At 45.3% G+C, this 27,531-nt stretch overlaps 1 protein-coding gene across 4 annotated transcripts in view; it reads right to left on the bottom strand.

Moving 5' to 3' along the window:
- Positions 1-27,531, bottom strand: part of zranb3 (zinc finger, RAN-binding domain containing 3) — a 186,126-nt gene that overhangs the window by 79,239 nt on the left and 79,356 nt on the right. For all 4 annotated transcript variants that reach the window (XM_070875416.1, XM_070875418.1, XM_070875417.1 and 1 more), the window contains one exon: positions 14,024-14,255. In XM_070875416.1, the coding sequence (XP_070731517.1) occupies positions 14,024-14,255 (232 nt within the window). The remainder of the gene's footprint in view (positions 1-14,023; positions 14,256-27,531) is intronic.

Here is a 27,531-nt window from a genome sequence, read left to right as displayed (position 1 = left end):
TTCACTGAGATGTGGATGAGAGATGGTTGCAGCCTTTCTTTGCTGCTTTTGTTCTTGTTCTTGATGTAGCTGTAGTAGCGTTTTTCAAATTGAAATTGTTTTGTAAGTTTTGTAACTTAACAACTTACAAGTGATCTTAGGGTTTTTAAGTGATCTTATAGTGTAAATGCTCTCACATTTTGTATCTTATTTAATTTTGTACCTTAAAAGTGATCTTGAAATTTAAGTGATCTTAAGAGTGTAAGATTTTTCACATTGAAATTGTTTTATAACTTTACAAGTTTATAAGTGATCTTTAAGAGTTATATTAAAAAGTAAAGTTTGATACAACAAATATTTTATTACAGTGACGTTAACTTTTCAATAAAATATTTTTTCATTAAAACCGAATCATGTTCCATTAACACAACACAACATAGGAACAACTCCAAAGAATAAACATGTCCATGCACAACAATGGTCGCAGAGCCCTCAGGCATCAGTAATTGAAGCGTTCACGGATGAGCTGCTGGCGCAGGCTTGAGCAATCGTTGAAGGAGCACGATGGACAGCCCTCCTACGAACTTGTGCTCCGGCATCAGGCATTTGCATGCTTTCCTTATCGTCGTCATCATCCTCATCCTGCTCTTCCAAAATACTATAATCAGGCACTGGCCCCTCACATGGGTCGTCTGGTTCCACTACCAGCTCCTGCTGCCTCATGATGGCTAAGTTATGGTGCATGCAGCACACAACAATGAAGTGACCAACAATCTGAGGAGAGTATTGCAAGTGGCCTCCGGAATGGTCCAGGCATTGGAAACGGTGGTTCAATATGCCAATGGTCCTCTCAATGACGCTGTGCGTTGCAATGTGCGCCATGTTGTATTGACGGTCGGCTTCCGTCCGTGTCACGCGTAGGGGCGTCATGAGCCAGATGGCCAGGCCATACCCTTTGTCTCCCAGTTGCCAGCTCTGCCCTTCTGGTTGCTGCTCAAACATAGAAACATAGAAAATAGATGCAGGAGCAGGCCATTCAGCCCTTCGACCCTGAACCACCGTTCAATAAGATCATGGCTGATCATTCACCTCAGTACCCTTTTCCTGCTTTCTCTCCATACCACTTGATCCCTTTAGCTGGAAGGGTCATATCTAACTCCCTCTTGAATATATCCAATGAACTGGCATCAACAACACTCTGTGGCAGGGAATTCCACAAGTTAACAACTCTCTGAGTGAAGAAGTTTCTCCTCATCTCAGTCCTAAATGGCTGACCCCTTATCCTAAGACTGTGTCCCTTGGTTCTGGACTTCCCAAATATCGGGAACATTCTTCCCGCATCTAACCTGTCCAGTCCCGTCAGAATCTTATACGTTTCTATGAGATCCCCTCTCATCCTTCGAAACTCCAGTGTATAAAGGCCCAGTTGATCCAGTCTCTCCTCATATGTCAGTCCAGCCATCCATGGAATCAGTCTGGTGAACCTTCACTGCACTCCCTCAATAGCAAGAATGTCCTTCCTCAGATTTGGAGACCAAAACTGAACACAATATTCCAGGTGAGGTCTCACCAAGCCCTGTACAATTGCAGTAAGACCTCCCTGCTCCTATACTCAAATCCCCGAGCCATGAAGGCCAACATGCCATTTGCCTTCTTCACCACCTGCTGTACCTGCATGCCAACTTTCAATGACTGATGTACCATGACACCCAAGTCTCGTTGCACCTCCCCTTTTCCCAATCTGCCACCATTCAGATAATATTCTGCCTTCGTGTTTTTGCCACCGAAGTGGATAACCTCACATTTATCAACATTATACTGCATCTGCCATGCATTTGCCCTCTCACCTAACATGTCCATATCACCCTGCAGCCTCTTGGCATCCTCCTCACAGCTCACACCGCCACCCAGTTTAGTGTCATCTGCAAACTTGGAGATATTACACTCAATTCCTTCATCCAAATGATTGATGAAAATTGTAAAGAGCTGGGGTTCCAGCACTGAGACCTGCGGCACTCCACTAGTCACTGCCTGCCATTCCGAAAAGGACCCGTTTATCCCGACTCTGCTTCCTGTCTGCCAACCAATTCTCTATCCACGCCAGTACATTACCCCCAATACCATGTGCTTTGATTTTGCACACCAATCTCTTATGTGGGACTTTGTCAAAGACCTTTTGAAAGTCCAAATACACCACATCCACTGGTTCTCCCTTGTCCACTCTGCTAGTTACATCCTCAAAAAATTCTAGAAAATTTGTCAAGCATGATTTCCCTTTCATAAATCCATGCTGACTTGGACCGATCCTGTCACTGCTTTCCAAATGCGCTGCTATTTCATCCTTAATAATTGATTCCAACATTTTCCCCACTACTGATGTCAGGCTAACCGGTCCATAATTACCCGTTTTCTCTCTCTCTCCTTTTTTAAAAAGTGGTGTTACATTAGCCACCCTCCAGTCCACAGGAACTGATCCAGAGTCGATAGACTGTTGGAAAATGATCACCAATACATCCACTATTTCTAGGGCCACTTCCTTAAGTACTCTGGGATGCAGACTATCAGGCCCCGGGGATTTATCGGCCTTCAATCCCATCAATTTCCCTAACACAATTTGCTAACCAATAAGGATTTCCTTCAGTTCCTCCTTCTCACTAGACCCTCGGTCCCCTAGTATTTCCGGAAGGTTATTTGTGTCTTCCTTCGTGAAGACAGAACCAAAGTATTTTTTCATTGGTCTGCCATTTCTTTGTTCCTCATTATAAATTCAGCTGAGTCTGACTGCAAGGGACCTACATTTGTCTTCACTAATCTTTTTCTTTTCACATATCTATAGACGCTTTTGCGTCAGTTTTTATGTTCCCGGCAAGCTTCCTCTCGTAATCTATTTCCCCTCTCCTAATTAAACCCTTTGTCCTCCTCTGCTGAATTCTAAATTTCTCCCAGTCCTCAGGTTTGCTGCTTTTTCTGGCCAATTTATATGCCTTTTCCTTGGATCTAACCCCATTCTTAATTTCCCTTGTTAGCCACGGCTGAGCCACCTTCCCAGTTTTACTTTTACTCCAGACAGGGATGTTCAATTGTTGAAGTTCATCCATGTGATCTTTAAATGATTGCCAATGCCTATCCACCATCAACCCTTTAAATATAATTTGCCAGTCTATTCTAGCCAATTCACGCCTCATGCCGTCGAAGTTACCTTTCCTTAAGTTCAGGACCCTAGTCTCTGGATTAATTGTGTCACTCTCCGTCTTAATAAAGAATTCTACCATATTATGGTCACTCTTCCCCAAGGGGCCTCGCACAACACGATTGCTAATTATTCCCCTCTTCCCCTCTCATTACACATCACCCAGTCTAGGATGGCCAGCTCTCTCGTTGGTTCCTCAACATATTGGTCAAGAAAACCATCCCTAATACACTCCAGGAAATCCTCCTCCACCGCATTGCTACCAGTTTGGTTAGCCCAATCTATATGTAAATTAAAGTCGCCCATGATACCTGCTGTACCTTTATTGCAACATCCCTTATTTCTTGTTTGATGCTGAACCCAACCTCACTACTGCTGTTTGGTGGTCTGTACACAACTCCCACCAGCGTTTTCTGCCCTTTGGTATTCCATAGCTCCACCCATACTGATTCCACATCATCCAAGCCAATGTCCTTCCTTACTATTGCATTAATTTCCTCTTTAACCAGCAACACCACCCCACCTCCTTTTTCTTTGTCTATCCTTCCGAAATGTTGAGTTCCCAGCCTTGGTCACCCTGGAGCCATGTCTCTGTGATGCCAATTACATCATATCCATTAACTGCTATCTGCGCAGTTAATTCGTCCACCTTATTCCAAATACTCCTCGCGTTGAGGCACAGAGCCTTCAGGCTTGTCTTTTTAACACACTTTGCCCCTTTAGAATTTTTCTGTAATGTGGCCCTTTTTGTTTTTTGCCTTGGGTTTCTCTGCCCTCCACTTTTACTATTCTTCTTTCTATCTTTTGCCTCTGTCTCCCTTTTATTTCCCTCTGTCTCCCTACACAGGTTCCCATCCTCCTGCCATATTGGTTTAACTCCTCACCAACAGCACGAGCAAACACTCCCCCTAGGACATTGGTTCCGGTCCTGCCCAGGTGCAGACCGTCCGGTTTGTACTGGTCCCACCTCACCCAGAACCAGTTCCAATGCCCCAGGAATTTGAATCCCTCCCTTCTGCACCACTCCTCAAGCCACGTATTCATCTGAGCTATCCTGCGATTCCTATTCTGACTAGCATGTGTCACTGGTAGCAATTCTGAGATTACTACTTTTGAGGTCCTACTTTTTAAATTTAGCTCCTAGCTCCCTAAATTCGGCTTATAGGACCTCATCCCCTTTTTTACCGATATCGTTGGTATCTATATGCACCACGACAACTGGCTGTTCACCCTCCCTTTTCAAAATGTCCTGCAGCCGCTCCGAGACATCCTTGGCCCTTGCACCAGGGAGGCAACATACCATCCTGGTGTCTCGATTGCGGCCGTAGAAACGTCTATCTATTCCCCTTACAGTTGATTCTCCTATCACTATCGCTCTCCCACTCTTTTTCCTGCCCTTCTGTGCAGCAGAGCCACCCATAGTGCCATGAACTTGGCTGCTGCTGACTTCCCCTGATGAGTCATCCCCCTCAACAGTACCCAAAGCGGTGTATCTGTTTTGCAGGGGGATGACCACAGGGGACCCCTGCACTACCTTCCTTCCACTGCTCTTCCTGTTGGTCACCCATTCCCGATCTGGCTGTGTACCCTTTACCTGCGGTGTGACCAACTTGCTAAACGTGCTATTCACGTCATTCTCAGCATCGTGGATGCTCCAGAGTTCATCCACCCTCAGCTCCAATTCCGCAATGCGGTCTGTCAGAATCTGCAGGCGGATGCACTTCCTGTCGTCACGTAGTCGTCAGGGACACCGAAAGCGTCCCTGACTTCCCACATAGTACAGGAGGAGCATAACATGTGTCCGAGCTCTCCTGCCCATGACTTAACCCTTAGATTAACTTAATTGGGCAACAACGTTAAAAGGTGACTTACTGATAAAGAAAGAAAAAGAAAAACTACTCACTAATCACCAGCCAATCACTTACCCCCTTGGCTGTAATTTCACCTTTCGATTTCTTTCTACTTCCTTTTTGCCTCCTCACTGTAGCTGCACAAACTGGCCTCCCCGACTCACCACAAACCCCCGAGCCTCAGCGACACTTTGGGCCTTTTTATAGGCCTCTCCGACTCACCACGAACATGTCAGATATAACGCTGTCGCGTAGGATGAACGCATCATGGCTGCTGCCAGGGTATCTCGCATCGACTGACATGATGCGCTGCTTGTCGTCACACACGAGCTGCACATTGATAAGAGTGGAAGCCTTTTCTATTCCTGTACTGCTCGGAATCCTCCACAGGTGTTCGCAAGGCTATGTGGGTACAATCAATGCAGCCCTGTACCTTTGGGAAGCCAGCAATCCTGAAAAAGCCCAAAGCCCTCTCATGGATCGCTTGTGCGGTCATTGGGAAATTGATGAAGTCATTCCTCCGCACATACAGTGCAGCCGTGACCTGGTAAACGCAGGCATGTATTGCACGTGAGAGATGGCACACACATCTCCAGTTGTAGCCTGAAACAATCCCGAGGCATAGAAGGCAAGTGCAGCTGTTATCTTCACTTCAACAGACAGGGCAGTTGGCATTCTACTTCTGGGCTGAAAATCTGCTCCCAGCATATCACAGATCTTAACGACAACTTCTCTGCAGAAACGCAACCTTTTGACACAATCAGCCTCGCTCATGTCCAGGTACGAGCGCCTGGCTCGATATTGCCGACGTGGGTGAGGTCTCCTGCCCATCAGCCTATGGGCTATGACGTTCCTGGTGCGGTGAGCTCTAATCAATTCTCTCCTATGCAGTGAATTGCTGGCGAACCATTGCATAATCCGTGGTGTTGACAATGCAGCACCCATTCTGCAATTATAAATTTAAGTTTCAAACTGGCTATCTGGCTGCCTCTCCCTGTCCCTGGCCAAATGGCCTCAGCCTCCCTCGCAGCTCGAAGGCTGCTTGCTGTTTCTTCGGCCGCCGTCAGCCACTGCCGCCACCCCTATCCCGTGGCCGAATGGCCTCAGCTTCCCTCGCAGCTCGAAGGCTGCTTGCTGTTTCTTCGGCTACCGCCGAGCCAATGACGCCGCCCCTGTCTCCTGCATGGAAGGCCTGCCTGAAGCACCGCAGCTCGAAGGCTGCTTGCTGCCGTTGTTGTTGGGCTGCCGTCGAGTCACTGATGCCTCCCCTGTCTCCAATAAGGAAGGCCTGCCTGCAGCACCGCAGCTCGAAGGCTGCTGCTGCTTCACACAGGTAGGAATATTCAATATTTTGTATTTGCTTTATTTATAATTTTTTATTCAGGATGGCTCTTTATTTGTATAAAGACGACTGAATGCTTGTAGAATTTAATTACTTCCCTTCGCCCCCCCCTCGTTCCCTACGCCCGATTTGTAACCTATGCCTGATTTGTAAAGTGTAGGCAAGGTTTTTCTGAGCGTACAAAAATCTACACTTACTCCACTCTAAGTTAGTTTGGAGTAAGTTTTCACTGCCTAAACTTTCAAAACAGGTGTAAGTGGCCGGACACGCCCCCTTTTGAAAAAAAAAATCTGTTCCAAAATGAAACTATTCTAACTGACTAGAACTGGAGCAAACTAAATGCCGAGAATTGCAATTTCTAAGATACTCCGTTCTAAACCAGTTGCTCCAAAAAAATAGGAGCAACTCAGGCCAAAACTTGACCCCAATGGGACAAGCTTTTTCAGTTATGTGAAGAGTCAAAGACTGTATTGGGCCATTGAAGGATGTTCAAGGACAGATTACAAAGGACTCACTGGGTCTGACAGAATTATTAAATATCTACTTTGCATCGGTCTTCACAATTGAAGATGGCACTCAACTATTAGAATTGAATTATATTAATAATAATAAAAAAACGAGTATTAAATTAGATAAACATATTGTTTTAAAAATAATTAAAAACTTAAAAATAAATAGAGCCATAGAGATGATATCCACCCGCGGGTCCTCGGAGATGGGACATATGCTGCATGAACCCCTAGCCCGTATTTTTAATAGCTCACTGAACTCTGGGATGCTTCCCGTAGATTGAAAGTAGGCTAATTTAGACCCCATCTTTAAAAAAAGATAGACCCGGGTAACTGTAGGCCCATTAGTTTGACATCGGTAAGAGGAAAGATGCTTGTGAGAATCATTAGGGATGCAATACGTGAGTGCTTGGATAGAGAGGGACATATTAGGGACACCCAACATGGCTATTGAGTCAGAAGTTTGTGGGCTCAAATCCCACTCCAGAGACTTGAGCACAAAATCTAGGCCGACGCTGCAATGCAGTACTAAGGGAGTGGTGCACTGTTGGAGGTGCCGTTTTTTGGATGGGACGTTAAACCGAGGCCCCATCTGTCCACTCAGGTGGACGTAAAAGATCCGATGGCATTCTTTCAAAGAAGAGTGGGGGAGTTCTCCCTGGTGTCCTAGCCAATATTTATCTCTCAATCAACATCACTAAAAATAAAATTATCTGGTCATCACCACATTGCTGTTTGTGGGAGCTTGCTGTGTGCAAATTGGCTGCCGTGTTTCCTATATTACAAAAAGTACTTCGTTGGTTGTAAAGCACGTTGGATCGTCTGGTGGTCGAGAAAGGTGCTGTATAAATCCAAGTCTTTCTTTATAAAAAGATAACGTATTACAAATCTAACTGTATTTTTTTTTTAAGTTACAAAGTTGGTGGATAAGTGAAGCCCAGTAGACATTATCTACTTAAGACATCCAAACAGCCTTTGATAAGGTACTGCACAAGAGGCTTCACTACAAGATTGAAACCTCTGGTATGAGTGGTAAAATATTGAGTTGGATTGAGAACTGGCGGGCAGGACGCAGGCAAAGAGTATTTATTGATGTATTTGGATCTGTTTGAAGACCGGTCACCAGTGGTGTCCGACAGGGATCGGTGTTGGGACTACTGCTCTTTACCATTGTTATTAATGATCTGGATGTAGGTGTTGGGGGGCATGATCTGCAAATGGTACTGTCAACGATGTTCGTCTGCTTCAGGCGGATCTGAATGTGCTGGAAGATTGGGCTCATGATAGCCAAACGATGTATAACTTGGATAAGTGCAGTGTTAGGCATTTGGGCAGGGCAAATGCTCAACATTCGGGCAGGGCAAGTGCTCAACATTCATACACCCTTCAGGGAAAAGCATTAAAGAAGGTGGAAAAAGAAAGAGGTTTGGGCATTCTGGTGCATACATCTCTAAAGGTACATGAGCAATGGCATAAAGCGACAACTAGAGCGAATAGGGTGTCGGGGTGTATTCATAGGACAATTGAGTAGAAGACAAGGCAAACTGTTTTGTTCTTGTACAAAATCTTGGTCAGGCCGCACTTGGAATATTGTGTCCCGTTTTGAGCTGGGTTAGATCTCAGGAGGTAGTTCTTTTTCCAAGAGAGTAGTGGACCTCTGCAACAGGCTGTCGTTTTGTGCGTTGGATGCCAATTCGCTGAATTCCTTCAAGCAAGAGCTAGACCGGTTTCTGGTTGGGGAGGGAGTGGGAGGGGCAGGGTGGAGAAACCTCTTTCAAAAGGAAGGTACTTCAGGACCAGATTGATCGCCTGGATTAGTTTTGATCGCCTAGATGGATCGGAGAGGAATTTCCCACACAAATTGTCCTGGGATTTCATCTAGTTTCTCACCTCTCCCAGATGGTGATATGGTTTTAGGTGGGGTGGGGAGTGTATATGTTGTGATACTGAAGGTATTGCAATTGTGTGAGACAGGCTGGATGGACCAGAAGGTCTTTACCTGCCCATCATTGTTTGTTCTTATCGTTGGGCTCAATTTTCCCCAGTGATTTGCACCGTTTTTTTGGAGCAGCCGCTTTTTTTGGCCTAAGTTAAAAAACCAGTTTCCCCAATCAATTTGCACCAGCGTAACTCAGTTAGTTACGATTTTTTTTTTTTAGGTACATTTTTTTTTCAGCCAAAGGGTGCGTAACCTGCCACCTGCGCCAATTTTGGCCATTTAGGCAAGTTTAGCGAGCTGAGAGTTACTCCAGTTCTTCTTAGGCCAGCGTATGTGACCTCTGCAGAAAAACCTCTGGAGAGTTAAAGAAATTGGCGCAGGTACACAAATCGACGCAGGTAAGTGCAGCAGATGCCCGGATAGCAGCAGCAGGAAAGGTAAGAGAGAGGGGGAAAGACAGGTGGAGGGAGGGAGAGGGGTTGGGGGGGAAGCCTTTCGGGTGTAGTTAGGTAAGGGGGCCAGGAGGGAGGCGGTCATTCGGCCTGCGATAGGGGCGGGGGAGCGGACCAGGAGGCCAGTCGGTCTGGGCTAGGGGAGGGGGAACGGACCAGAAGGCCACTCGGCCAGGGGTAGGGGCGGGAGAGCGGACCGGGAGACGACTCGGTCAGGGGTAGGGTCAGGAGAGCAGACCAGGAGACCACTCGACCAGGACTAGGGGCGGGGGAGCAGACTGGGAGACCATTCGGCCAGACCACTCGGCCAGGGCTAGGGGCGGGGAAGCAGACCAGGAGATGACTCGGCCAGGGCTAGGGGAGCAGACCGGGAGACCACTCTGCCAGGGCTAGGGGAGCAGACCGGGAGACCACTCGGCCAGGGCTAGGGGAGCAGACCGGGAGACCACTCGGCCAGGGCTAGGGGAGCAGACCGGGAGACCACTCGGCCAGGGCTAGGGGCGGGGTGCGGGACCGGCTTTAATAATTAAAGGTAAATTGCTGCAATATATTTTAATGTGTTTTTAAATTGATGCAATGTGTTTTAATGTGCTGGGAGCTGGCTTTTTGTTTCACTTTGCAGCCTCAGCTCGCACTGTGTCCTTAGTTACCATAGCAGCCCGATCTTTTTGGCGCAGATCAAGGCTCCATCCCTAAAACTAAAAGACAGGTTAGACCACGCTAAAATGAAGAAATCCAATGGGGAAACAGAGCATTTTTGCCGTACTTGGGGCCCCCAAAAAATGGCGTAACTCTTCAAGTACGCCAAAATAAAGCTTTGGGGAAAATTGAGCCCAATGTCTTTATTCTGATAAGTCATCACTTAGCAAACACATCTGAATGGTACAAAATCAGACTGAATTGTCTTATCTGGCACAAATCTGGGTCAACGCAGGCAAACTAGCTACAAATTTGTGGCCATTTCCCAATTGAAGGAAACTGGAGGCTCATGGATTTGTGGAGGAATAGAATTTATTATGGTGTGAACTGAATGAAGTTTTTCCTCAAAATAATTTGGATATAGATCCAATTTACTCATGAGGAATTTTGTGTTTCCTGTACCCCTTATAGACTCTAAATCAGAATGAGAATAGATACCACTATGTAAAATACTGCCAGATGTGGATCAGTACAGAGTATCAGTTCTAAAGGCAGAGGGGGGGGGGGGGGGGGGGGGGGGGGACATGAACAGAGAGACTGGTAAGATTTTCCTTTAAAACAAGTAAAATCTGTAAAAAGATTATAGCACATGAACAAACGAAGAGATTTTCAGGCATCATCAGTAAGGGATGTGCCAGGCCAAGAGGATATACATTGTATACCATTCTGCTTCTGCTGATGACCCATGGCACTGTATCGATGCCCCGTTTGGGTTACTGTAGCTGTCCTACTTTACTGCATGATGGAAGATGCCTTCACTATAAAGATGAGCTCTCCCAACTTGGCACCAGTCTCCAAATAGTGGAGAGTAGGAATTTGCAGGCTTGACTGGGTTGGGATTGCCCAACTTTTGACCGGATACAATGCCTAGTTGCATTGCCAATAGGTATATCAATATTTCTTCTTAGGATTATGTAGTGTTAGTGTTATCCTTAGCGAAATCATGATCCAGCTTCACAAATAATCTCTTTGGAGAATTGAACAGTCTCCATGATTTCTGATGGATGGTGAACTCCCCATACAAATGTGTTTTCTTTCAGTGAGAACAAATTACACCCCAGTTTTGTTGCAGGAGTCTGGGTTCCATTGTTCAACTGCATAATAATCTGTAGATGTGTTAAGAACCATTTTGTCTTTCCTCTCTCTGTTCCTTTGAACTTTGGAGAAGGAGGGATGGAAGGAAGGTTCACATTACCACATATTTGTCTCTTAAAACCAAGATTTACAAGCTTATTAATCATTATGGAAACTCAAATTAATCTCCCTGTCAGACAGCCAGGCTTCAGTTGACAAGTTGCCAAATTAATTGATATTCCAACAGCTACAACCCCTCATTATTGAAGCATGTCTGGCCAATATTAAACTTTTGTGCAGAAAAACCCTTACTGTCATAATACTCTGTCTATTCAATAGTACATTGTACAAGGGAGAAACGGTTTGCCCTAGGGTGTCGCAACCAAGCCCAAACCATTTTCAGGATATACTCAATGAAGGGCTTAAGCAATAATTGTCATATTTTACATGCCAAAAGACAAGAATTTCTTCCATGACCAATTCACAGCCTTCAGCTTCACTTCATAGAATGATTAAAGCACAGAAAGAGCAATTCAGCTAGTCCCACTCCCCCTCCCCTTCCCCTGCAATTTTTTTTCCTTTAGATACTTATCCAATCCCCTTTTGAAAGCCACAATTGAATCTGCTTCCACCACCCTTTCAGGCAGTGCATTCCAGATCATTCACCATTCACTGCATAAAAATGTTTTTCCTCATGTCGCCTTTGGTTCTTCTGCCAATCACTTTAAATCTGTATTCCCATTGCTCTCATCTCTTCTGCCAATGGGAACAGTTTCTCCCTATCTACTCTGTCTAGACCCCTCATGATTTTGAACATTTCTATCAAATCTCTTCTCAACCTTCTCTGCTCTAAGGAGAAAAATCCCAGTTTCTCCAGTCTATCCACGTAACTGAAGTCCCTCATCCCTAGAACCTGTCTTGTAAATCTTTTCTGCATCTTCTCCAAGACCTTGACATCCTTCCTAAAGTGTGGTGCCCAGAATTGGACATAATACTATAGTTGATGCCGAACAAGTGTTTTATAAAGAATCATCATTACTTCCTTGCTTTTGTACTCTACGCCTCTATTTATAAAGCCCAGGATCCCGTATGCATTTTTAACCACTTTTTCAACCTGCCCTGCCACCTTCAATAATTTGTGCACATATACCGCCAGGTCTCTCTGTTCAAGCACCACCTTTAGTTTATATTGCCTCTCCTTTTTCCTCCTACCAAAATGCATCACTTCGCACTTTTCCGTGTTGAATTTCATCTGACATGTGCCTGCCCATTCCACCAGCCTGTCTCGGTGCTCATGAAGTCTATCACTATTTTCCTCACTTACAAGGAGTTCGGACCGATTGTTAACCTCCAACATTGGAAGCTGTATTTCGCTCTACATAACTGGTGTACCTTTCACTCACAAATCTAAAACTATAATTCCGAAAGGCAGCGCTTGCAAACTGAACAAGCTGCTCTTTTGTGACCATCACACTCACTTCATGTGCACATGGAAAAAGCACATTGTCTCAAATTGTACACATATTTCCAATTGAAAGTGGTGTCTGCGTTCCAGAAAAAAACATTTCTAGAGCAAATATTGATCTAGAAACCTCTGTGCATGTGTAGCAACACCCAACCAGCAATATGTTTTCCTGGGGCTGGGCAGGTATGAATTAGCTCCCTGGATAGTCTGAATGGCACGGCCACTGAAGTAAATGGAGCAGCCCTCCGAGAACTGTATCTTCAGAGCAACCATGAAAAGACCACCCAAAATGACAGGTCTTCATTTGCTAGAAAATTCACTATTTTAAATCAACATACCGATAAAAATAAAACCCTGTCGGCTAGAAATTCAGTTTTTGGCTATAGTTTCCCCCCCATTATTTTACAGAAAAAATACCACTAAAAATCATCCAATTTTTAAGGGGGTAAAATTGGCAAAAAAAATGCACCCGATGGTAAAAATCAGCGTTGCATGAGGATTCGCAGTGGAAACCGCGGTCTTCACCAACTTTAGCCCAAGGCCTATCACTGCCAAAAATACAGGCCCTGGGAGGGGAGAAAACACACAAAAAATTGCAAAAATAAATTTTTAAAAAATATCAGAAAACATTCACTATATACTTAACTAATGAATCGCTGAAAAAGAATTAAAAAATAAAAACTTCAACTTACCTTTTTTGTAGGTCTTCATACCCACCGCTGTTTCTGGGGCTTCAACGCAGGCGTTTTTTTTCCCACCCTGAGTACGGGTTCGCCAACAATCAATTTAAAGCGGTGCGTTTTTTGGGGTGTCGATCTGCTTTTTGGCAATATTTCAAGACCGCCATTTGTTAACTTTGGCCAATTTAGGCGAGTACCTTTTACTGGCAAAAAAGACGAAATATCGCCGAAAAAACATGCGCGAGGCTGGCCAATTTCTCCCCCTAAATCTTTCAGACGCATCATTCTTCCTTTAGGTACCACTGAAAAAGTAGTTTACCATTTTCTACTCATTTATGTATTAAATGTCTCAAAAAAGGTGCACTCTGGGTAAATACGAACAGCAGTCTCAGGAATTTAACCTTGCTAACTGCTTGGAGAAATTGTACTGTTGAGCTGCGAGTGTCAATTCAAAGAGCCGAACATGCAGTCTAACAACTACATTCGAGCCTTATGATCAGGGCCATTGACTTGCAGTTTTTACAGATAATGGAGGGAATCAGAATAAGATCCTCAAGGCACAGCTAAAAGTAGAATAAAAATTGAATGTGACTTATTCAGTCACCACTGGGCTTAATTATAAACAGATGGGGTGAAATCTCCAAAAGTCTGGTCCCTTTCTAGAGACAATTATTTTGCCATTGGACTGAACTTTACTGGTAATGATTAAAAAAAGTGATTATAATGCAACAACAATTTTCAACATTAGGTTTTAATTACACAGGGAAAGGCAGTTTTTCTATGGACCTTGATCGTTTAGCTGGTATGCCTCTATAAAGGTTGCAAAAAATGTTAAGAGACTCACCTCTTCAGGGCGACTAAGTGCAGGAGTTCCAGTCAACAGGACTGCCCTAGCAGCTTTTTGTACAATAGGTACCAAAATAGTGCTTCGTGCTGCATTGCGTGACTTTATGTAGTGGGACTCATCAACTATCACAACTTGGAAATTTTGATTGTAAAGAGCATCTACTAAAGTCTGTGCATCAGTTGTTAATAGGCCATATCCCAGTATAGTAACTTTGCTGGTTGGAATTCTCCTACAACAAACAAACAAACATAAATAATTGAGATTATATATCAAAATATTTTTTATAGGTAATATTATTTCTATGTAAATATATTTGTGTACTGTAAATCATACAAAAATTATTTATCCAAGGGAAACAACTGTTCTGTATAATTAGGTTTGTCAATCCTATGTAGTATGTAAAGAAGCCATTTGTACAAGGATTTCATTCCCTATTGCGTCTTTCACTTTTTGCAGTGACGATCGATCCCATAATGCATGTTTTTTTTCCCCCACAGAATGATTTCTTTATTTCTTAACCACAAGAAGAAAAATAAAACTACGGTGCTTTTAATATTTTGCGATTTATACCACGCAATAATGACAGTGGGTTGAGAATGGCATGGTTAGGACATTCACCGAGAAATAATTATTTACATAGAAGATAATCAAGAGCTGGAACAAATTGCGAGGAAGGGTGCTGAAGCCAGGACAGAGTTAGATACTATAATTACAGTTGACATTCTGGAAGGAGGTCATGAAACACATCGAGAGCTCAAGATATGTCCTTTTAACCCAATATCATTAAAAAAGATATAGGAACAGGAGTAGGCCATTCAGCCTCTCGAGCCTGTTCCGCCATTCAATTAGATCATGGTTGATCTGTATCAGACACAATTCATCATTGAGTGTAGCGATTCTCAGTGTTCAAATTTATTTATTTTCACATATAGATAATTCAGGGAATCTAATTGAGGAATATCACAAGGGACACCAAAGGAATTTAGAAAAATGTCATCCCGTAGTATAAAACATCCCCTTTTTAGCTCCTTTACAGTGTCCTCAAGGGGGTTATTACCAATTTTTCCAACCACAGGGAAGTTATTTAGCATTTGTGAGGAAACCTTAATTGGCTAATAGTTTAAAGTACTTCAACCAAATTTGTTTAAATAAAAAATGTTGTTCATATTTTTCCCCCATAAGACTTGTAGAGTTTCAGAAGGGGCAGATCATGCTTGCCTAACCACGACGATAATTTTTGACAATGCAACATCTTAAATGGTCATTAGAAAAGCTCTATGTGCACCAAGACAGCAGAAAGCCTTCGATAAATTTCCACTTTTAAAAGCTTAATATAGTGGCTATTAAGCCTCTCCAGGAGGTAAAAACTCCTCAAAAGCCAGTTGGATGCAATGAAGAGGGGGGATTGCAGATTTCTATAAAAGAATGAGCTAGAGGAGCTTAATGGACTCCTTCATCATACTTATCTTTGTGAATGGTGTTATTTTCCTCCAGCAAGCTCTAGTCAGAAAATAGTATGTTTTCACATCTCCACAACGTTACAATTGTGATTCTATTATCAACGTGCCTCTAAATCAAAAAGCATTTAAGCATGACAACGGCAAGGCCTAATTTGAAAAGATAATTATGATATTGGAAGGGAAAAGAGATTGGAAGCTAATAGTTGGATCTCAGCCAACGTCAAGTACACAGCAGACTTTCTGAACATAGCTTCTAAAACCTCAGGGTATTTATGTTTTGGTAGTCTTCCAGTCACATCAATCCTTATCCAGATAATACGGTTTCTCTGAATTCTGAAGCGGTAACTTCCTCCATTCATTTTGTATATATGCAACTTCGTGTATGTTTTTGTGGCCTAAACATTTACAGTAAGTACTTCTTTTATAAACTACCAGCTCTCGGATAAGATGAAATTGTGAAATAGAATAGCTTTTTGGTATGAATTTTCATTACCAGTGTAAACTCCGCTCAAGATGCAACAACAGCATGCATTTATATAGCGTCTTTAACCTGGTAAAATGTCTCAAGGTGCTTCACAAGAGCGTTAGAAAACAAAATTTGACACCGAGCCACATAAGGAGATATTAGGGCAGATTGGTCAAAGAGGTAGCTTTTAAGGAGCATCTTAAAGGAGGAAAGAGGGGTAGAGAGGCGGAGAGGGTTTAGGGAGGGACGGCCACCAATGGTAGAACTATTAAAATCAGGGATGTTCAATTGGAGGAGCGCAGATATCTCGGAGGGTTGTAGGACTGGAGGAGTTACAGAGATGGGGGGGGCATGGCCATGGAGAGATTTGTAAACAAGGATGAGAATTAAAAATTTTTAAAACTGAAGTGTTGCTCAACTGGGAACCAATATCATCATCATCATAGATGGTAACTCGAACAAGGATGACTTGCTTCCACAGCAAAAGGGATGAGTTTACAGATGTTTTTGTTATATATGCAGACGATAGATATATTCTGTGTAGTCACTGTATAGTTGCATAAGATGGAGACTTGTTTACCTGATGTACTATCAATAAGGTTTAAACGGTGTATATACTATGCTGGTACCACGAGAGGGTGCAACTGGTGGAGACCGGGGTTTCCTGTTCTGGTGGCAGGGGCTGTATAAAAGGGGAGCCACTATGCGGCTGCCTCACTCTGGAGTTAGAAATAAAGGACCAAGGTCACTACAGTTTGAGCACAACACATTGCCTCGTGGAGTCATTCACAAGTACATTACAGATATAATAACTGGCGACGAGAATACGGACTTTCACGCAATTATGGCTACCTTTGGCACACAAAAAGATTTTGCAGAGGCGGATGATTGGGATGCCTTCACGGAACGGCTCGAGCTATATTTCGTGGCAAATGACCTGGCAGGGGAGATGGACGCATCGGCGGAGAAGCGCAAGGCTATACTGCTGACCAGTTGTGGGCCCGAGGTCGACCGCCTCGTCAGGGACTTGCTGGCACCCACGAAGGCTAAGGATAAGACATACAATGAGCTGACTGAACTAATTCACGACCAACTAAAACCAAGAGAGCATCCTCATGACCAGGCACAGATTCTACACTCACTGCAGACCTGAGGGCCAGGAGATTGCAAAATATGCTGCCAACCTCAGGAGACTTGCGGCACCGTGTGATTTTGGCACGCACCTCCATGAAGCATTGCGAGTCATCTTCCTTATAGGAATTGGCCACAAGGGCCTCCTTCACAAGCTATTATCTGTCAATACCACAGTCATCAGCACCAATCAGGCGTTCATGACCTCGACCTGCAGCACCAAGCAAATTATTCATCCTGTGGACTCAAACCCGGCAAGTACTGTACCCAGAATGGTGCCTTACAGGCAAGACTGTAGAACGTGGCTCTGCCAGGGCAGAGAGCACAGACCTGAGGGTTCCAGAACTCAGAGTCCGCCTAGGAGTGCTAATCGAGTAGCACCATGCTGGCATTGCGGAGGAAACCATAGGGCTCACCAGTGTCGGCTTGCTGAGTATATATGCAAAGCCTGTAACACGAAGGGCCACCTCCAGCATATGTGTAAAAGAAATACGACTCATCGTCTAGCAGAGGAGTCGGTACATGACTTTGAATCCAGCAGGGAGTATGATGATTTGGGCAGAGAGGCAGCTCAGCCCCAAGAAGAAGTGTATGGAGTGTATACCTGCACCACTGATTGTCCTCCAGTGAAGATGGAGGTCGAAATAAACGGTGTTCCAGTCTTCATGGAAGTGGACACGGGAGCTAGCCAGTCAGTGATGAGCCAGGATGCCTTTGAGAGGCTATGGAACGAGAAAGCTGGCTCCAGTACAGGAAAAGTTGCGCACCTGCACCAAGGAGCTGATCCCAGTCCTTGGTAGTGCGGATGCAAGTGTAATCCATAATAGCGTGGTGCACAAGTTACCTCTGTGGATTGCTGCACATGATGGTCCAACGCTACTCGGAAGAAGGTGGATGGGGAAGATCCAGTGGAAATGGGAAGACCTCTTCACTCCTGCAATCGATGTCCCCCGTGCTCAGAGGCAGAGCAAAACCTCACCTTCACTTGGGCCAGGCACCAGAGAACAGACCAGCACAGCACCTGAGGCACAGACTGCCCATCATGACTGCGTGGCAATGATCCGACCGGAACGAACGACAAGTACCTTCCCGGCTCTAGTGGCAGAACTCCTGGGGAGGAAGATCGAATTCACAGGCACTCTTCCAGCTTTTGTGGCAGAATCGCAGGAAAGAAGGATCAAGGCAGTCGACCTTGAGGACCGAGGCAAGATGGCATCCCTGCAGCAGCAAGGTGTAGAGTGGTGTGGCAGGGTTCTCTGAAAGGAGACCTGCAACCAATTGAACTTAGAGACATTGCATGCATGGCAATCAATGTAACGAACCGATTAAGAATGTAAAAAACAAAATGTTGCAAGATGTCGGGAATAGAGTGTCCCCAAAGGTAGCAAGCGAGCAAAATCGAGAGAGTAAAGATGCCCTGCCCCAGGTGTCCCCACAAGTTATAGACCAGCGATCTCAGGGAGGGTGAAGGCACTGATCCAGATACCCTGCCCCAGGTCTATCCCACGCTGCAGGCACCAATGGCACTATTCGCCACAGACTTGGAAACTAAAACAGTGCCAATATGTGCAGTCGGCCATTGCCCACCACCCGGGTGGAGACGGTGCAGCCCCCAGACCCAGTCGCTACCTCGGCCATGTCCGGGAGCGAAAGGCCAGGTTCCCAACACCGTTAGAGAGCAGGCAGAAGATTCTGCAGCCCTCAAAGGAGGACAGGGAGGCCACACACATCTGTGGCTCTGCCCACCACGAGGTAACGGCAAAGGCCCAGAGTCCTGGCTAGGTGAGCGAACCAAGCCCACCCCGCTAGCAGGGGGTGCAGCGCCGCCATCAGACGACTAGTACCCCGTCCAGTTGCTCTGGAACTAGCGTCCTCACATACCTGCACTACTACCTCAGTACTGACCATGACTGAACCATGAATGCAATTTACCCAATCCTGGCGCATGACCGTAAAACATAACAAATGTAAATCACTCACACACATGGATCACACCCAGAACTCACTGGAACCTCCGCCGCATCATCGAACTATCCAAACTGCTAACCACTACCCAACGTTGTGGCAAAAGGACTTGGGAGTTAACAGGGAGAGAGCCAAGCCAAAGCACAGCCAAGGTGCAAGGGCTATTGACACTTAAGTCTTGGGAGAACTAAGCCAGAGCACATAGTGCAAAGGTAATTGGCACAAAGGACTTGGGGAGAGAGTGATGTTATATATGCAGAATATAGATATACTCTCTGTGTAGTCACTGTATAGTTGCATAAGATGGAACTTGTTTATCTGATGTACTATCAATAAGTTTTACACTATATACATGCTGGCATCACGAGAGGGTGCAACTGGTGGAGACCAGGGTTTCCAGCCCTGGTAGCAGAAGCTGCATAAAAGGGGAGCCACCATGCAACTGCCTCACTCTGGAGTTAGAAATAAAGGACCAAGGTCACTACAGTTTGAGCACAACACATTGTCTCGTGGAGTCATTCATAAGTACATTACAGACATAATAGTTTTAATGAAGGACCTGATATTCCAGTCCTGAACTCCAAGGGTGGAAGATGCCTGTGCGTGGATTTTTAAAAAAAAACGTGTGGTGACCATTGCACATCAGCCACCACACGGGCTTGACAGAGCTAGGCTTTTATCCAGTGGCAAGGGTTAACCAGGACGACTAGAGACCTGCTCTGCTGCAGGGAACTAGTGCGCACACATATCGCAGTGTGGGCTGGCTGTGCTGCCTTCTGGGCCCGTAGCCTCATTTGCCGCACCTCCGCCACGATCTCTCGCCACTCCTCCGCCACAAAACATTTGCTGCACCTCCGTCACGATCCCTCACCAATACTCCGCCCCGATCATCCGCCGCATTTTTGATCGATCTCTCGCCGCTCATCTGCCCCGTTCCTCCGCTATACCTGGGCCCCACCGATGTTCCTGGGTCCCGCCGATGTTCCTGCCCATGCTCCAAATTGCGACCTGGGTTTTGATGAGCCACCCCAACCTGCGAGAGGACACCACCGCAGGTCTGGAGGACAAAAGAGCGAGCGCGGGCCCTGGAAAATTGAGGGCAACTTCCAGCGCGAGCCACTCCAAATGTACAACGGTTTCAAGCAGGTCGACTGGGTGACCAGAGAATTATAGCTGTGTGGAGAGACTGGAGAAGCTGGGGTTGCCCTCCTTAGAGCAGAGAAGGTTAATGGGAGATTGACCAGAATAGTACCAGTAATGAAAGAAAGACTTAAATTTAGAGAGCACTTTTCACGAGCCCCAGACATCTCACAATGCCTCACAACCAATGAAGTATGTTTGGAGTGGTCACTGTGGGAAATGCAGCAGCCAATTTGCACACAGAAAGCTCCCACAAACAGCAATGTGACAATGACAAGATAATCTGCTTTTGTTATGTTGATTGAGGGATAAATACTGGCCCAGAACACCCAGGGACAACTCCCCCGCTCCTCCTCGAAACAGTGTCAGCGATCACAGGGGTGATGGGTTAACGAGACTTGGTGCAAGTTAGGATACGGACAGCAGAGTTTTGGATGACCTTAAATTTTTGGCTAGTGAAAGAAGGGAGGCCAGCTAGGAGTGGGTTGGAATAGTCAAGTCCAGAAGTAACAAAGGCATGGATGAGGGTTTCAGCAGCGGATTAGCTAAAGCAGGAGCAGAGTCAAGCGATATTGCGGAGGTGGAAATAGGCAGTCTTAGTAATGGCGTGGATATGTGGTTGGAAGCTCATTTCGGAGTCAAATATGACATCAAGGTTGCGAACAGTCTGGTTCAGCCTCGAACAGCTGTCAGGAAGAGGGGTGGAGTCGATGACTAGGGAGTGGAGTTTGTAGCCCTCATGGGAAAGTCAAAAAATCCACAAATCAAGAGGCTTTTAATTCTTATTTCCATTAGGTTTGCAAACTTTTTTTTACCATGATTAGATTTATTTTGATGGTAAAGAAATATTGCCACATTTTGGATCGATCCAAGTGCTGAGTGACGTAATTTATGCAGATGAGAATAATAGCAAGCAGATTGGAGAGCCCCTGCAGTTTTGAGTCGAAAAATATGCAGCACAACTGACAAGATGAGATGGTGTCATTTATCAAACCTGATGGAATCATTTTCCCTCAGGAAAGTTTATATAAAGCTGCAAAAAGCTGCTGGTTTTCAACATAAGGTGACTCATTCTTCAAAAAGGGACCAACGTTGAGGGGAGAGAAGTACTTTCTGTGTAAAATATTCAGAAAAGAAAGACAGAGGGTAAAAAAGTATCGTATTTACCTCCTGCCTCAAACAATATATTTTAGTGGCAGCACTAAAATGGTAACTTTGGTTTGAGTGCTAGATCAGCATTCAGAAGTTGGCAGGGTGCAAACCCTGCTAGATAAATGATAGCTATGCAGTGATGATCCTGCATCATTTCAGTATCTTTTCTTCTGCTCGGGAAGCCCAATGTGGTGATCTTTCAGGGCTGCTTTTGGAGCTATCAGCCTTATAGATTAAGACAAATGCTCTGCACAAAGTGCCCAAAGCTTGCATAAAATGCATTCCAATTCTTCCTGCTAACTTTTACATCGCATGGAAGAACACAAGGAGATGAATTCTACCATGAACAATTTAACCGAAGCTACATGTCCATGATCAAACACTTCACTCTTTACCACCTCAAGATTCTTCTTGCTTTTTGCCCCCCAGGAACCTTCCTCTACAAAATCTCTTCCACTTTTTCACCCTCAGTCCTGACACCAAGTGGCATCTAAACTTGCATTTGAATTCAATCTCACCACCTCCACTAATGCCCTTCTTGCCTTCATCACCTCTCCCCAACCTCCACATTGATTCTATAATTTTCTATAATTACCCGTTTTCTCTCTCCCTCCTTTCTTAAAAAGTGGTGTTGCATTAGCTACCCTCCAGTCCATAGGAACCAATCCAGAGTCAATAGACTGTTGGAAAATGATCACCAGTGCATCCACTATTTCTCGGGCTACTTCCTTAAGTACTCTGGGATGCAGACTATCAAGGCCCCAGAGATTCATCGGCCTTCAATCCCATCAATAGCCCGCCTAATAAGGATTTCCTTCAGTTCCTCCTTCTCACTCGACCCTCGGTCCCGTAGTATTTCCGAAAGGTGACTTGTGTCTTCCTTTGTGAAGACAGAACCAAAGTATTTGTTCAATTGGTCTGCTATTTCTTTGTTCCCCATTATAAATTCACCTGAATCTGACTGGAAGGGAGCTACATTTGTTTTCACTAATCTTTTTCTCTTCACATATCTATGGAAGCTTTTGCAGTCAGTTTTTATGTTCCCAGCAAGCTTCCTCTCATACTCTATTTTTCCCCTCCGAATTAAACCCTTTGACCTCCTCTGCTGTATAACAAAATTCTCCCAGTTCGCAGGTTTGCTGCTTTTTCCGGCCAATTTATATGCCTCTTCCTTGATTTTAACACTATCCTTAATTTCCCTTGTTAGCCACGGTTGTGCCACCTTCCCCGTTTTATTTTTACTCCAGACAGGGATGTACAATTGTTGAAGTTCATCCATGTGATCTTTAAATGTTTGCCATTGTCTATCCACCGTCAACCCTTGAAGTATCACTCGCCAGTCTATTCTAGCCAATTCACGTCTCATACCAGCGAAGTTACCTTTTCTTAAGTTCAGGACCCTAGTCTCTGAATTAACTGTGTCACTTTCCATCTTAATAAAGAATTCTGCCATGTTGTGGTCACTCTTCCCCAAGGGGCCTCGCACAAGATTGCTAATTAGTCCTTTCTCATTACACATCACCCAGCCTTGGATGGCCAGCCCTCTAGTTGGTCTAGAAAACCATCCCTAATACACTCCAGGAAATCCTCCTCCACCGCATTGCTACCAGTTTGGTTAGCCGAATCAATATGTAGATTAAAGTCGGCCATGATAACTGCTGTATCTTTATTGCACGCATCCCTAATTTCTTGTTTGATGCTGTCCCCAACCTTTCTACTGTTTGGTGGTCTGTACACACTCCCACCAACATTTTCTGCCCTTTGGGTATTCTGTAGCTCTACCCATACCGATTCCATATCATCCGAGCTAATGTCCTTCCTTACTATTGCATTAATTTCCTCTAACCAGCAACACCACCCCACCTCCTTTTCCTTTCTGTCTTTCTTTCCTAAATGTTGAATACCGCTGGATGTTGAGTTCCCAGCCTTGGTCACCCTGGAGCCATGTCTCCGTGATGCCAATTACAATTTATCCGTTAACTGCTATCTGCGCAGTTAATTCATCCACTTTATTCTAAATGCTCTCGCATTGAGGCACAGAGCCTTCAGACTTGTCTTTTTAACACACTTTGCCCTTTAGAATTTTGCTGTAATGTGGCCCTTTTTGCTTTTTGCCTTGGGTTTCTCTGCCCTCCACTTTAATTTTTCTTCTTTTTATCTTTTGCTTCTGCCCCCATTCTACTTCCCTCTGTCTCCCTGCATAGGTTCCCATCCCCCTGCCATATTAGTTTAACTCCTCCCCAACAGCACTAGCAAACAATCCCCCTCGGACATTGGCTCCGGTCCTGCCCAGGTGCAGACTGTCCGGTTTGTACTGGTCCTACCTCCCAGAGAACCGGTTCCAACGTCCCAGGAATTTAAATCGCTCCCTTCTGCACCACTCCCCAAGCCACGCACCCTCCCAGAGTCACAGTACGGATTTCGTCCCCTACGGCACAACGGAAATGATTTTCGCAGCAAGACAGCTACTGGAAAAATGCAAGCAACAGCGGCAGCCCCTATACATGGCCTTCTTCGACCTTATAAAGGCCTTCGACACGGTCAACCGCGAGGGTCTTTGGAGCGTCCTCCTGTTTTGGATGCCCCAAAAGTTCGTTACCATCCTCCGCCTGCTCCACGACGACATGCAGGCCCTGATCCTTACCAACAGATCCATCACAGACACAATCAACGTCTGGGCCGGGGTGAAACAGGGCTGCATCATCGCCCCAACCTTCTTCTCAATCTTTTTCGCCGTCATGCTCCACCTCAGAGTCAACAAGCTCTCCGCTGAAGAGGAACTAAAATACAAAACCAGTGGGAACCTGTTCAACCTGCGCCACTCCAGGCTAGATCCAAGACTACCCCAACCTCTGTCGTCGAGCTACAGTAGGCAGACGACGCCTGCATCTGCGCACATACAGAGGCTGCACTCCAAGACACAGTCGATGTATTTACTGAGGCGTACGAAAGCATGGACCTTACGCTAAACATCCGTAAGACAAAGGTCCTCCACCAGCTTGTCCTCACCGCACAGCAATGCCCCCCAGTCATCAAGATCCACAGCGTTGCCCTGGACACCGTGGACCACTTCCCATATCTCAGGAGCCTCCTATCAACAAGAGCAGACATCGACGACGAGATCCAACACCGCCTCCAGTGCGCCAGTGCAGCCTTCGGCCGCCTGAGGAAAAGAGTGTTTGAAGACCAGGCCGTCAAACCTACCACCAAGCTTATGGTGGACAGGGCTGTTGTATGGCTCTCTTGTATGGCTCAGAGACATGGACCACGTACAGTAGACACTAAGTTGCTGGAGAAATATCACCAACGATGTCTCCGCAAGATCCTACAAATCCCCAGGAGTACAGTCGCACCAACATCAGCATCCTCATTCAGGTTAACATCCCCAGCATTTAAGCACTGACCACACTCGATCAGCTCCGCTGGGCAGGCCACATAGTCCGCATGCCAGACACGAGACTCCCAAAGCAAGTGCTTGACTTGGAGCTCCTTCATGGCAAACGAGCCAAAGGTGGGCAGCGGAAATGCTACAAGAACACCCTCAAAGCCTCCCTGATAAAGTGCGACATCCCCACTGACACCTGGGAGTCCCTGGCCCAAGACCGCCCTAAGTGGAGGAAGTGCATCCGAGGGGGCGCTGAGCGCCTCGAGTCTCAACGCTGAGAGCATGCAGAAATCAAGTGCAGAAAGTGGAAAGAGCGTGCGGCAAACCAGCCCCATCCACCCCTTCCCTCAACGACTATCTGTCCCACCTGTGACAGAGTCTGTGGCTCTCATATTGGACTGTTCAGCCACCAAAGAACTCACTTCAGGAGTGGAAGCAAGTCTTCCTCAATTCCGAGGGACTGTTTATGATGATGATGAGGCTCGTAGAGCCAAATGGCCTATTCCTGCACCTATCTTATATGTTTCTATGTTTTCCCACCAACGAGGCTCTCTGATCACGTCATCATTTTCCTTCCACAAAATTGTTCTTCAAACCCCTCCACTCTCAGCTTCTGCCTTTTAAGAAGTTAACCCCTCTTCAATTCCTCACAACCACCCTCTTAAAAAACAACTTCCAGCTGCTTTGGCGTACTACCCTTGATACTTCTGTTGACCTACTCCACAACTACCTTGCTTCCATCTTTGATGCCCTTGTCTCCATCAGATCCCAGTTGGTCTCCTAGCCTTACTGTTGTTCACCACCTCCACAGCCTCAAATCTGTAGTGATTGATCAGCCTGATTGTCTACCGCCAGATGTGGCTCCACTTCCTTAAGAACATAAGAAATAGGAACAGGAGTAGGCCATACGGCCCTTCGAGCCTGCTCTGCCATTCAATAAGATCATGGCTGATCTGATCATGGACTCAGCTCCACTTCACCTTCCATTCCCCATAACCCCTTATCTGCTTATCGTTTAAGAAACTGTCTATTTCTATCTTAAATTTATTCAATGTCCCAGCTTCCACAGCTCTAAGGCAGCGAATTCCACAGATTTACAACCCTCCAAGAAGAAATTTCTCCTTATCTCTGTTTTAAATGGGTGGCCCCTTATTCTAAGATCATGCCCTCTAGTTCTAGTCTCTCCCATCAGTGGAAACATTCTCTCTGCATTCACCTTGTCAAGCCCCCTCATAATCTTATACATTTCGATAAGATCACCTCTCAGTCTTCTGATTTCCAATGAGTAGAGGCCCGACCTACTCAACCTTTCCTCGTAAGTCAACCCCCTCATCTCCGGAATCAACCAATTGAAACTTCTCTGAACTGCCTCCAAAGCAAGTATATCCTTTCGTAAATATGGAAACCAAAACTGCACGCAGTATTCCAGGTGTGGCCTCACCAATACCCTGTATAGCTGTAGCAAGACTTCCCTGCTTTTATACTCCATCCCCTTTGCAATAAAGGCCAAGATACCATTGGCCTTCCTGATCACTTGCTGTACCTGCATACTATCCTTTTGTGTTTCATGCACAAGTACCCCCAGGTCCCGCTGTACTGCAGCACTTTGCAATCTTTCTCCATTTAAATAATAACTTGCTCTTCGATTTTTTTCTGCCCAAGTACATGACCTCACACTTTCCAACGTTATATTCCATCTGCCAAATTTTTGCCCACTCACTTAGCCTGTCTATGTCCTTTTGCAGATTTTGTGTGTCCTCCACACACATTGCTTTTCCTCCCATCTTTGTATTGTCAGCAAACTTGGCTATGTTCTTCCAAGTCGTTAATATGGATTGTAAATAGTTGGGGTCCCAGCACTGATCCCTGCGGCACCCCACTAGTTACTGGTTGCCAACCAGAGAATGAAGTATTTATCCCGACTCTGTTTTCTGTTAGTTAGCCAATCCTCTATCCATGCTAATATATTACCCGCAACCCCGTGAACTTTTATCTTGTGCAGTAACTTTTTATGTGGCACCTTGTCAAATGCCTTCTGGAAGTCCAAATACACCACATCCACTGCTTCCCCTTTATCCGCCCTGTCCGTTACATCCTCAAAGAATTCCAGCAAATTTGTCAAACATGACTTTCCCTTCATAAATCCATACTGACTCTGCCTGACCGAATTTTGCTTTTCCAAATATCCTGCTACTGCTTCTTTAATAATGGACTCCAACATTTTCCCAACCACAGATGTTAGGCTAACTGGTCGATAGTTTCTTGTTTTTTGTCTGCCTCCTTTTTTAAATAGGGGCACTACATTTGCAGTTTTCCAATCTGCTGGGACCTCCCCAGAATCCAGGGAATTTTCGTAAATTACAACCAATGCATCCACAATCTTTGCCGCTACTTCTCTTAAGACCCTAGGATGCAGGCCATCAGGTCCAGGGGATTTATCTGCCTTTAGTCCCATGATCTTACTACCTCCTTAGTGATTGTGATCACTTAAGCTGTACCCTCACTCCTTATCCATGGTAAATTCCTCATTTGCCTATTATTTTAGACAGCAGGAACAATTCAAAACACCTCTTCTCTACCATGAACCATTTCCCCTGACCTTGCCTTCAATTTACATTCCATCCTCACTTCAGGCAGTAAATGTGAGGAACCCACGGACTACTTAAGTGTCCAAAATTGTAGTCAAGCTGTACAGTTGTTTCTACCTCACCAGACTGTCCTGACTGCCATCTGGAGGTGCAACATCTTGGCACATTGCTCCAACCCAAGCTGCACTTCCTTCCCAACATTCAATTTGCCATAAACA

The sequence above is a fragment of the Pristiophorus japonicus genome, chromosome 3 (genome assembly GCF_044704955.1).
Source record: "Pristiophorus japonicus isolate sPriJap1 chromosome 3, sPriJap1.hap1, whole genome shotgun sequence".
NCBI classification, from domain to species: Eukaryota; Metazoa; Chordata; class Chondrichthyes; family Pristiophoridae; genus Pristiophorus; species Pristiophorus japonicus.
The sequence above is the reverse complement of the archived record's forward strand: the minus strand, read 5'-3'. Positions and strand labels throughout refer to the sequence as shown.